This window comes from Prionailurus bengalensis, chromosome D2 (genome assembly GCF_016509475.1).
Source record: "Prionailurus bengalensis isolate Pbe53 chromosome D2, Fcat_Pben_1.1_paternal_pri, whole genome shotgun sequence".
Taxonomy (NCBI): Eukaryota; Metazoa; Chordata; class Mammalia; order Carnivora; family Felidae; genus Prionailurus; species Prionailurus bengalensis.
Window position 1 is genome coordinate 44815052 of NC_057351.1, and position 13162 is coordinate 44828213.

General features: G+C 40.5%; 1 protein-coding gene across 1 annotated transcript in view; it reads right to left on the minus strand.

Moving 5' to 3' along the window:
- The window catches only part of GLUD1 (glutamate dehydrogenase 1), a 38047-nt gene that overhangs the window by 20242 nt on the left and 4643 nt on the right, over nucleotides 1–13162 (minus strand). Inside the window, exons 2-3 of the mRNA XM_043596789.1 lie at nucleotides 985–1065; nucleotides 417–472 (exon numbers count right to left, since the gene is read on the minus strand). Coding sequence (XP_043452724.1) covers nucleotides 417–472; nucleotides 985–1065 — 137 coding nt within the window. The remainder of the gene's footprint in view (nucleotides 1–416; nucleotides 473–984; nucleotides 1066–13162) is intronic.

Sequence of the window (13162 nt, forward strand, 5' to 3'; positions counted from 1 at the left end):
TTAACTTGGAACTGATAGGATAAACAATAAGATTTTTACTGAATTAAGACATTTGTCACTGGACCTTGATAACCCAACACAAAAATCTCATAGTAATATATACTATATTTATACAGAGCATATTATATTTATGTTATAGAATACATAACATGGATATAAATGCCTAAGAATATGAAGGTATTAACTACCTTCTAACCAAGTGAGAAAATGAAAAAAGGACATTGATCATTGATGTTAAGCCAGGTGACCCTTATATGGCACAACACTCAATGTGTTAATTCTCTACTTGTTTTTCCATTCCTTTAAAAAGCAACAGGGGCCATTAATCTCACTGATATGGGGGACACACAGAAGCCCAATAATTACAAGTCCCCCATCAGTGTTATCATGTGCACAAATGTCATTTTGTTACTTACAGTATAGTTCTTGGGATTGATCTTAACACCAGCCTTGGCACCCCCAAATGGCACATCTGGAAGAGAAGGCTGCAAGTTGTTATTCCATACAAAGGATAAAAAAATTAAAGATGCAGAAAGCACTATGCAATGTATAAATATGACACTTTAAGCTTTAGTTTCAAAAAATTCAAGAAATAAACCCACATCAATCTCTTCTAAAATGTTGTACTTTAACTAAAACTCTAGAGGAACAGAAATGATAAGGCTAGGCAAGTTACGATGTGTAATCAGTGTGCTTTCCTAATTCTAAAAGAAAAAAACATTTATTTCCCTTCTACTATGATTTGGTCTTATTTACAGTGTACAGAAAGGGATTTAAAAAAAAGATCTACACTTCAAGAAAATCCAATTGATTCCTATAACAAGTCCTCCATTAAAAAAAAAAAAAGACTAACTCTTAATTAAGGCTAATTGAAAAATGGTGTGGGCATTAAACTGTGCACCTTGAATAACATCCTAACAGTAACCCTGTATGTAAACATATTTCCCCAAGCGCCATTAGGTGGCAACAAAGGAGATCACTTACCAACCACAGCACACTTGTAGGTCATCAGAGAAGCCAGGGCTTTCACTTCATCTACACTCACATCAGTGCTGTAACGGATACCTGAGGGGGTGAGAAAGAAGGGGATGCATTTAGAACACCCTTCTGGCAGGTTAAAAAAAAAAGTGCTAGAAATTGAACTGTCCACACTTTTTGCATTTCAATACCTTGGTTATTTCCAAGAACACTTAAAGAAGCTTATGATACAAAGTCCAGGGAAATCTAAGGAGTCACCTAGCAAGAGCTACAGAATGAGCACTGAATTTAAGTATTTGGACAGTTATGAGCGAAAGACTGGTGTTGGAGTGCAGTTTCTGTGTTCTGGTACAAGCTCAGGATGAGACCATGGAGCAGGGCTCCTGGGGATTAAGAGGTGAATGGGGCACAGTCCTGTCCTCTGGGGACTGACAGCCCAGTGGGAAACACCAGTAACTATGATTTCACAAGACAAAAACCACCTTCAAATGAATGTTACACTTTTAGGAAGGCAATTAACTCCGGGAAGGCTTTAAAATTTTTCTTTCATGTTTTGACTTAGGTGATTTGGTAGCAAGGAGCTCAAAAATTTTGCTTTCTGATAGCATACAAATATGAGCAAATGGATAGTCAACAGATTGATTCAACCTAATATTAGATGTCTAAATAGAAGTTCTGGCTTCAAATGAGTACACCCAGATGTCCCAGTCTCTTCCTCCCTTTATTCACTGTCAGCCTGTCAACCAAGAGACGAGAAGCTGACAAGTCATTTCTTTTTCTTGGAGATGAGCAATTCCCTCTATCCTTTCTGCAAGGATGGCAGGAGGCCAAGCGACAGACAACTGTGTCTCAATGCGCCTGTACTTGGTAGTGTTAGGTGTTTGGTAGAGTGGACGTGGAAAGTATGTCCACTACTTTGGTTTTGTGGGTCCTGGTCACTCACCCTCCCAAGGTTTTCAGGGTTAGGCCACCCTTTGTCCTCTGCAGTTCATTGTTTCTCAACCCAAAGGAAGAAGGCCAGGGTGAGGTTAATGTCTGCATGCTACCTGGCGCTCACTGGCACAATGTGTGTTTGTGAGCGATGAAGGATTCTTTTTTTTTTTTTTTTTTTTTTAAAGAATCAATTTCATAACCCCTCAAATTAGAGAGGCCATAAGTTCAGGGTAAAGGCCAGTCCTACAGATGGTATCCATTTAACGTTTATTTATTTTTGGGACAGAGAGAGACAGAGCATGAACGGGGGAGGGGCAGAGAGAGAGGGAGACACAGAATCGGAAACAGGCTCCAGGCTCTGAGCCATCAGCCCAGAGCCCGACGCGGGGCTTGAACTCACGGACCGCAAGATCGTGACCTGGCTGAAGTCGGACGCTTAACCGACTGCGCCACCCAGGCGCCCCGATGAAGGATTCTTGAATGACGCTGGGTACAACTTCCACTGAGTTACAGTAATGGGGGGCCTCAGGGACATCTCTTAAAGAATTTTGGGAACAAAAGTTTTTCAGACAGCAATATACAATATCTCATAAACTGGTGGTTGGAGAAAACTTCCCTAGTCATTTTTATTTTTTTAAATGTTTATTTTTGAGAGAGAGATAGCAGCATGCGTGAGCGGGGGAGGGACAGACAGAGAGAGAGAGAGAGAGAGAGGGAGAGAGAGAGAGGAGAGGACAGACAATCTCAAATAGGCTCTGTGCTAACAGCAGAGAACCCAATGTGGGGCTGGAACTCATAAACCACGAGATCATGACCTGAGCCGAAGTCAGATGCTTAACTGACTGAGCCACCCAAGCAAGCCCCCCGTCCCCGTCATTTTTAAAAGATGGCTTCTTGTATATTTCTGCAAACATCTATCTAAACACAAATGATATCTTTTCCAATTAGCAATAACTGCACCTTGGATAAACCTCACTGGCCATGATACTGCCACTGCACAAAGCTAAATGCCAATGATATGACTTAAGAGAATTTTATCTGTGGTACATAGATCATAAAGAGCAAATTCTAAAGCTGAACATATTTCTTTAGTCTATTAGAAAAATAAAATGATTATATTTAGAAAAGGGAGCTCTTGGAACAAATGTACTTGTTAATGAAATTTTAGAATAAGGAAGGACAATTTTTTTAATGCTTATTTAGTTTTGAGAAAGAGAGAGAGCAGGGGAGGGGCAGAGAGGGAGGCAGAGAATCTGAAGCAGGCTGTGCACTGTCAGCACAAAGCCCAACATGGGGCTTGAACTCATGAACTGTGAAATTGTAACCCGAGCTGAAGATGCTCAACCAAATGAGGCACCCAGGTGCCCCAAGAAGGGATAGTCTTTTTAAAGATAGAGCAGCTACCTGTTGCTTTAGAGCTTGCTTCCCTATTTTGCTCAGGCCTCTATTAAAACTTTCTTCATTCCAAGAGGCCTTCCCTGACCACCTTCTTTAAAACAGCACCTTTCTCATTCCTACTCTCTAGCCCCCTCTACGTTAATGTTTTACTACTGACTTTATATTATAGATTTGTTTACTGTCTTGGCTTCCCCACATGAGAAGTTATCACCATGAGGACAGACTGTATTTTGTTCAATGCTTCAATTCCTGGTCCCTAACATAGAAAATGGATGCGTGTATTAGGCATGCAAATACAGGATGAATAAATATATGAATATTTCTTGACTCTTAAAACTTAAGGTATTAAGACAGAAAAACCGTAGTCTCTAAAAATTCTGACAGGCCTATAAGTTCTAAACAATTCACAATACACTGCATGTATTACAAAAGGACTATAAAGCAGTAAGAGGCAAAAGCACCAGGTCCTAAAAAGTACTCCAGAAAAAAAAAAAAAATGTAAGTAATATTACAACTAAACATTTGTTTCTTTAAATTTTTTTTTTAACGTTTTTATTTTATTTTTGAGACAGGGAAAGACAGAGCATGAGCGGGGGAGGGTCAGAGAGAGGGAGACACAGAATCTGAAACAGGCTCCAGGCTGTGAGCTGTCAGCACAGAGCCTGACGCGGGGCCCGAACCCACGGACTGCAAGATCATGACCTGAGCCGAAGTCGGCCACTTAACCGACTGAGCCACGCAGGCGCCCCAACATTTGTTTCTTTAAGGCAAAATTGGGCGGTGGCTCAGTCAGTTAAGGGTCCGATTCTTGATTTCAGTGCAGGTCATGATCTCACGGTCGTGAGGCTGAGCCCTGAGTTGGGCTCCATGCTGAGTGTGAAGCCTGCTAAAGATCCTCTCTCTCTCAAAAATAAGAAAAAAATTTGGCTTAAACACTAAAATATGTTTTGGGGTGCCTGGGTGGCTCAGTCAGTTAATCGTCCGACTTCGGCTCAGGTCATGATTTCGCGGTCTGTGAGTTAGAGCCCCGCGTCGGGTGCTGTGCTGACTGCTTCGGATTCTGTGTCTCCCTCTCTCTCTGACCCTCCCCCGTTCATGCTCTGTCTTTCTCTGTCTCAAAAATAAATAAACGTTAAAAAAAAAAATTAAACACTAAAATATGTTTTTAAAATCAGTGAAAATGCTACTATGCAATGTGGCAAATGCCTCAGTGAAGGCCACGCTAGGCCCGTGATCTGGGCCCGGTACTTCCTGACCAAGTGGACCCAGCTCAGTGGCAACTACTGTGGTGACTGCACTTGCTTACCTGGGGAGGCACAGCCTCTGTTCTCAGGTTCCATCAAGACCGCACAGGACAATGCATGTGAAGCAGCTGACATGGTCAATAGTTCAATCTCAGCTATATTATCACTGCTATTGTAAGTATTACGAAGCAGTGGCAGATAACAAAGAAACCTATGTCTTAAAAAGGCTAAACTTATAGGAGTTTAAACAAACAGCTTAATAAACCTTGATTTCATTACTTTAAGATAAATTCATGAGGGCAGAATAATAGTCTGCTATTGAGAATTAGTATTTCTATCATACACAAAGCACTTTCTTCATTGCTCTTTTAGAGTCTGTGGAAGTAGTCATTACGTTATTTTAATTTCCCTTTCTTTTTAAAAAAATTTTAAATGTTTATTTTTGAGAGAGAGAGAGAGAGAAAGGGGAGAGAGAGAGAGAGAGAGAGAGAGAGAGAGAGAACACGTGAGCAAGGGAGGGGCAGAGAAAGAGGGAGACATGGAATCTGAAGCAGGCTCCAGGCTCTGAGCTGTCAGCGCAGAGCCTGATGCGGGCTGGAACCCACCACCAAGAGATCATGACCTGAGCTGAAGTCGGACACTTAACCGACTGAGCCACCCAGGCGCCCCCAATTTCCCTTGCTTTCTTTAAAAATATTCCATTAGTTTCAGGTGTTCCACATAGTGACTGGACAATTCTATATACTACAGCATGCTCACAAGTGTAGCTATCATTTTTCTTGCTTTCTTAAGGGAAGGGAAAAGTTACTTTCCCTTATCCAGTGTTTCAAACTAATACATTCGGTGGGAAACTAAACACAGCCTGAAACAGTAACATTTACAAATCTGATTATAATCCTGTTATTCTAGACATTGATGCTAATTAGAAACTGGACCCCTCCTAGTACAAGACAGTGTAAACAAAATGCCTATGTTACTGCAACAGTTCTAGAACCATGAGTCAGAAACTGTGTATGTATAACAAAAAAACATGTTTCCACTGGATGGAACCCAGGCATTCTTGTGTGTAAAGTGAAATTTTCTTTCCGAGCCACGCCCAATCAGAAAACTCAACTGCAAGATACAGAAGAGAAGTAGTTACATAAATTACCTTTCACATCAGCATTTTCTGCAGGCTATGAGCCAAGAAAGGCTTCTAGTGAATTGAGGCAACGGAGGGGTAATAAGGAAAGGAGCAGAAGCGTTAGCCGGGCGGGGAAGCTCTGGAGCAGAGGAAGGAGGGGGCAAGGGAGGTACCCAGAAAGGAATGCAGGTGGTCGGTTACTGCCTGGGCTAAAGAAAAAATAGGTTTTCATTTCAACTTTCTGATTAATCAGTGATACATAAATGTTGTTACTTCTGGAAGCTGGCAGACATACCACCACAGGGTTACTTAACTGTTAGTCTGGAAAAAACAAAACAAAACAAAACAAAACAAAAAAACCCCAAAACCCTTCAAGGATAGCCGTAAGTAAAATACTCTGTGTTGTAACAATGCTTGAGATGAAACAAACTCCCTCCAGTACAGGAGCTTACACCTAAGGGAAGGCTAGTTGCTTTGCTTCTCATGGGACTGGAAACCAAAGATAATTACTAAAAATATGCGGTCACCTAAAAATTCTTAACCACATTCTGATGGACACTAAGAGTATGACCACAAAAAAGAAGCCACTCTCTACTATATTTGTAAATCCAATGGATTATGAGATATTAGCACAACTGGGGTATGTGAGGGACAAATGATGCGACATACTTGACGAGACACTGACTACCTGGAGTTAGGGCAGACCTCAGACTACTGCAAAGTTGTAAAGGAGGGGGGAAACGTAGCATTTCTGAATACCTACCATATTTGAAGAACACAGAATTTGAAAACAAAGTCGTTCAATAAAGCCAAATGACAGGTAAGAACACACATGCACAGAAGAAAACCAAGAAACCTTAAAATATTTTAAACCAAAGTGAGGCAAGAAGGATCTTATTTGCAGTCTGATGTTGTCACTTTTCGTAACAGCAAGCCTTTACTTCTTTTCTGTGGGGTGGCAGGGAAGGCTAACAGTGAGCAGGGCCGATAGGGATAGGATGGGGGCACAAGGGCAGAAACTAAAAGGGCCAAGAATTTTATTCCAGAAATGGAAAGGAGTCAATTAGGTTTTTTTCTATTCTAAAGTCCTGTAGCACTACCCATTAGCCTATGTTGCCGCTAGCATTGCTAGTGTTTGGGAAGAGACGGATGGGGTCTGTGAGCGACAGCGCTAGTAGGTATCATGACAGAGGTGGATGCTTTCAATGAAAAGCAGAGTCCACAGCTGGCAGAACTAGAAAGGAAATGGGGTGATTACGCAGGTATGGACCACACGGCAGGTGTCCTTAGAAACAAGGACCCCCAAATCAAGACCCCATTCTCACTGGCCCACAGAGTAACCTGTACTTCCAGTTCGCCAGCGGAAACTGACCACCACCCATGACAGCGTTTATTATTTATCAAACCTGGTAGAGCTGGAGATAGAGGTTGGTGGTAGTCTGAAATCAGACCTCTTATTCTGAAGAGTAATTAACTCTGCCACATAGTTATTTTGAGCTAACTGGTATCCAGATGTTTCAAAAGAACACTAATAAAATGCAGACATCTGCACACTACACAGCACAAAGCATTTCTCTGCCTTTTGACTTAATGACCAAAGATATTCCTTACTACACCAGGTTTTTCTAGGAGAAATCAAAATCAAAAGCAAAAATTAGCTAAAGCTGCTATAGTGATGAAGAAACCACACCAGTTCCTTACTTTGAAAAATTTCAGTGAAAACCACAACTGAGCAGCTTGAATTTTTTTCCTTTTGCGAGCTGACTCAAAACCAAAAACATACAAAAAAGCTCCTAGCAACTAAGTCACCATTGTTTTTTTCTGTGATGAATCATTAACGAAACACATTCATGACAACTTAAATGGTTTTAAAAATTACTTGAGCCTGGATCTTTTAAGAGGTCTTTGATTTATTTATCACAAATTCAATTTCCAACTGCATTCTCTCACTTTTCAGAAAACCAAGAGTTCTACCACAAGCACAAAACTCACAGAAAAGCATAAAGACCTCAGAACTCTTGAAATGCATGCCCTAGCACTCTTGCCATTTACTCATGAGAACATCTTTTCTCACTTAATACTAATATAATTTCCTAACGTGTAACAGAGTAACATAATTACAAATGAGGAGAGGAGGGCAAGGGGCAGTGGGGAACTGGGACCCTCCAGCATGTAATGACCTAGGAAAACATGGGAAGTCTCAGATAAAAATTCAGTTGGCAGTGCAAGAAGCAGGCCACATAGGAACAAAGGAATATCATAGCCTTTAACTGCTTTTGACAGTGTCCATGTCTATGTAGGAAGGCAAGGAACCAAACACTTAAAGAGACAAACTTCATAATAAGTTCTGGGAAGCATATGTTTAGCTGATGTTGGAGAAATGAAAAGGACATTTCACTTCTTCTTTTCATTAACATTAAAAAATTATACAACACATATGTGTATGCGTTCATCAAAACTTAAAAACAAAAAATTGGAAGTCTCCCCTGACCTCCCATTACATACCACTATGTAATCCCAGTCTTCTCTTATGGGGGACTATTCTTGGTGATTGAAGTGGGTATATATAGATCCTTCCAAATAATTTGCCTGCATTTAAGTACATATTATTTATAGGACACAGAGATCTGTTGTGTGCGTAAGTATTGAACTTACTGCCCAATGGATGGAGGAAGGATTACACATTAAGAGGGGGATCTTGTTCATTTTTTTCATCGACTTATTGGGAGAATAGCAGTAAACTTAGCCACACCTTCCTACCAAACCGGTCTTGGAAATGATGCTAGTAAAAGTGGTGAATATAAAACTGGACAACATTTAGTAAAACATAACGATAACCTGTTATAAAAAGGTTCAAAGGGTAAAGTATTGAAATTACAGATATCCAGTTTCATATAAATTATTTACAAGTCTAGGTGATATTTGAGATGGTTCTGAAGAGGAAGAAGAGAATTAAAGGGAGAAAGGAGATAAGGGATAGATGGGCACTACAGGTAGAGCGACTATATTTTGCAAGAGTAAGATCGGGAAAATATATATGCCTGTATTTCCAAGTTTTGCTAAGGATCATTTTACACCAAATCTCCTTTATTTTCAAAATCCAGTCTTCTTTCCTAATAATAATATCACCTTTTCTTCCTAACTAGCCTCAGACTAGAAACGAGTTATCTTTGACTTTTCTCTCCTTCATTGATACATCCTACCTGTTGGGGAATACTGTCCTTCCTTTAAAATGTTTTTAGCTGCTCTTTGCTTTTCATTTCTTCTGCTATTACTTATCACCTCATCCTCAGCTCCTCTGCAGCCTAGCTCTCCTGGATTTACATTTACCATTATGCACCCAACAAGCATAAAGGGAAAAAGCTGTTTCTGCTCGCATACTTCTGACACCATATGTGCAGGTTTTCCATACCAACAACCAGCTCTCTAATTCTCTGTGGACACCAACTGGTTGTCATACACAATTTAATTCAATTTTGACACTGACTACCTGGAGTTAGCACAGACCCCACAGATTAAGGGCTTAGTTCCACAAGACTGGCCTTCATTTCAATCTCAAGTATTGGGTGCCCACAGTACCCATAACTTTTGTCCAACTTGGCTGGATGCTCTCACACCCTCTCCTCAGGTTTAATAATTTGCTATCATGGCTCACAGAACTCAAGTAAACACTTTACATATGTTTAATGGTTTATTATCAGGGTCCTGAGCACAGGAGCCTGTCTCTAGGTAACAGGTGCACCGTCTTCCTGACACATGGAGGTATCAGGAAAGCTCTCAGAACCTAGTGGTTTACGGATTTTTATGAAGGCTTCCTCACAGAGGCATGATGGGTGTTAACTCAATGTCCAACTCTTTTCTCTTTTCCTTTCCATGGAGGGCAGGGGATGGGGCTGAAAGTTCTAGGCTACTAATCATGGTCTTTCTAGTCACCAGCTGCCATCCTGAAGCTATCCAGGAACCCAGCAAGAAGTGCCTCATTAGAACAAAAGATGCTCCTATCACCCAGGAAATTCCAAGGGATTTAGGAGCTCTGTATCAGGAACTGGAGTCCAAGACCAAATATTAGGACAAAGGAGGCTCCAAGCACCCCCATCACTCAGGAAATTACAAAGATTTTAAGAGCTCTATGTCAGGAATTGGGAGCAGAGACCAAATAAATATTATGTCATAAAACCTCATTTTCCACTATTTATAAACACACAGTCTGTCCCTATGACTCCATCACACACAGTCCTGCATCTTGTCTGGGCTGAACGAGTCACCGCCTTTATTTCTCTTTATCTAAAATGACCTTTCAGGGCGCCTGGGTGGCTCAGTCAGTTAAGTGACTGACTTCAGCTCAGGTCATGATCTCAAGGTTTGTGGGTTTGAGCCCCGCGTTGGGCTCTGGGCTGAACACTTGGTAGGAGCTTGGAGCCTGCTTCAGATTCTGTGTCTCCTTCTCTCTCCGCCCCTCCCCCGCTTGTGCTCTGTCTCACTTGCTGTCTCTCAAAAGTAAATAAATGTAAAAAAAAAAAAATTTTTTTTTAAATGACCTTTTCCCCCATCCAACTCCTATCCAGCCTTCCCTACCTGCAGCTCAAGACTGTCTCTCCCTGGTATCTCCTTTGAACTATTGTAGCAATGCATTGTTTAGTGTTTTCAACTGTGTCATTTATTGACTGTTCCTGGGAAAGGAAAATGTAGAAATAGAATACTGAACTAAAAGCAAAAGAAGAATGATATAGGTACCAGAAGGGATTTGGGATTCTGCTCTATTTTGAGGAAATCAATTAAAAACATTTTAAGAAAAAAAAAATCAGCTTTGTTTTCTTCTTCTTTTTTAAAACTTTCTTGTGAATAGTTCCCTTAGCAAAGAGCAGGGTACCTGACACAGAGTAGGCAATTAAAAGACCTGTAATGAACAGGTTAACTATCAGAAATCCCCATGAGCTAAGGAATGTTCCTTAATCAAGCATAAAGTTTAAAGCTCTTGCCTGCAGAGAAAATGAACACATAATGGAAAAACTGATTTATTTGGAATATAGTCTATATAGCTCATATAGCTTATTCAGTAAACCCCCAATGGGGGTACTATCACCCTTGACTATTCCCTTGCTGTTTCTCTCTTGCTAAAAGGGATTTAAAAAAAAAAAAAAAAAAAAAAGAGTCCTAAATCCTGCTAAGGCTCAAATGTACAAAATGTTTTGAAGGCCTGTGTTCACATATTTATGATAACGATACGTGGGCAAAAGGAGTCATATTACTGACAACCTTTATAATTTCCATTTGTGTCATCTTTCACATTTTCCTCTAGCCAAGAAGCAATTCAGAAAAGTTAAAAGGTCTGACAGACTTTCTCCAAGAATAAATAACCAGGAGAAATAGCAATTCATTACAAACTATAACTTCTTCGTTTTTAAGGAAGAGACACTCAGAAGCAAGCCATGTTAAAATGAGTCCACTGAAAACCCTTAAAGATACATGTCATACACTTTGGCAGAGAAATGAGCCACTGTTCAACACCAGAGCTCTTCAAACCTCTTTCAGTGGAAAACTCTAAAATGTTCTTCCATTGCCTAAGTAACTGGAATAAGTGGGCCCATAAAGATATCATATACGAGTGAGTTCTATATGCACACTTGTTGGCATATACTTGTTTTTTCTAGGAAGAAGGCAGGCCTTCTAATAACCTTTAACACATTTCAAATGAGCCCCAGTGTTGGGAATTATTGTGTGGATGACATGGCATGGTTCTCAATCACTGCTTATGATACAATGTATAATTTCTTACATGAAAGCCCCCAGAAAATAATTATTAAGAAAGTGGGTGCTGGAGTCAGAGGACGGGACTCTTAACAGGGCCCAACTCCACTAGGTAACTAGGTGTGTAACCTTACCAGGAGTCCTCCACTTTTCAGCCTTGGTATTTGCATTTGAAAATCAGGGCCAACAGTGTATCTCATGAGGTTGTTATGAGGGATAAAAGCGATGATGCATGAAAAGCTCTTAGCAAAATGCCTGGTATACACGGAGAATGCAATAAATGTTAGATGTTAGGTTATCCCTTGCTTTCCAGTTGACCTTTGTGGAGGCAGGATCTCCCAAGTGTTGTTACCTTGTGAAAGGAAACTTAGAAGGTCTCGAAGCAGCCCTTTTCCAGGCTGTCTTTTTGCCCTTTGCAAAACCTTTCCTGCCTTTATCAGTAGTATTTCCTACATTGATGCTTCAGTCTTGATAGTGAGTACTGCAATCTGTATCAATTTCTGCAAAGGGGAAAAAACACTGGTTCCTCAGAATAGCTAGGTCAGTTTTAGATAATGGCTTTGGATTTAAAGTTGTTGACGGTTATTTCCTGGGGAAGAACTGGGGGTAGAGCTGTTTTACTTGTCATTTTACAACTGTTATCACTATATGAATATTTGAAAGACATACATGTATTTTTACAGGAGTTTGTTGGGTGGAGTCATCATGGGCCATTTATGAATTGATGCTCTTCACTAAGTGATATTAGAGGTTAAAAAGTTTTTTTTTGTATTATGAAAATCTAATTATTATGCAAAATAAACAGGAAAGAACCCCACAACATCCCAGAATTTTTTAGCATCCACAAGCTGATAGTTTAGTCTTTATTGGTTCCTGGCAGAATCCTCAGCACCTTTAACATCACTGGACAAAAACAATTTTCCTAAGCAATCTAACTTATCATCAATAGTTGTAAGGCCAATTTCTTTCCCCTATAAGCCAGAAAGTTCATGTTTAATTCTTATTTCTTATGCTTAAAATTTAAACACTGCAAGTTTTATTGGGGTTTAACATACTGGTGCCTGTCCTCCAATTTTTGATGCCCCAATTCCTGCAATGTGTACTCTGCATAATGAGTGGGCAGCGGGCAGCGTCTGTGTTCCTGCGTATGGGGTTCTGAATGCCAAAGCAAACCAGCTACGTGGATTCACACCAAATGACAGCAAGACTGAATGGCGATCTCTTCGTTCTCTAGTATATTTGTGAGAGGGGAGCGGTTTAGAGGCTTTGAGCTATTTGGCTTCCATGACATTAAAAGGCCTTTATCATGGCAAAACAGTTCTGGATTTAATTAAAAAGTATTAAAAACAACAGCAGTGGCACCACCAACAAAAACCTTAGGGATGAGGGCTAGGGAGAAGAACACATTACAATTACCTTAAAAAAAAATTTTTTTTTAAATGTTTATTCATTTTTGAGAGTGAGAGAGAGAACGCGTGCATGCGAGAGGGGTAGGGGCAGAGAGAGAGAGGGAGACACAGAATCTGAAGCAGGCTCCAGGCTCTGAACTGTCAGCACACAGCCTGACACGGGGCTTGAACCCATGAGCCGTGAAAGCACGACCTGAGCCAAAGTCACTTGAGCTGAAGTCGGACACCTTGCCAACTGAGCCACCTAGGCACCCCATACAATTACTTGTCTTTTAACTGAATTTTCAGAATGCATTAAATCCTAAATTTAATCTATCTACAAAGGCTAC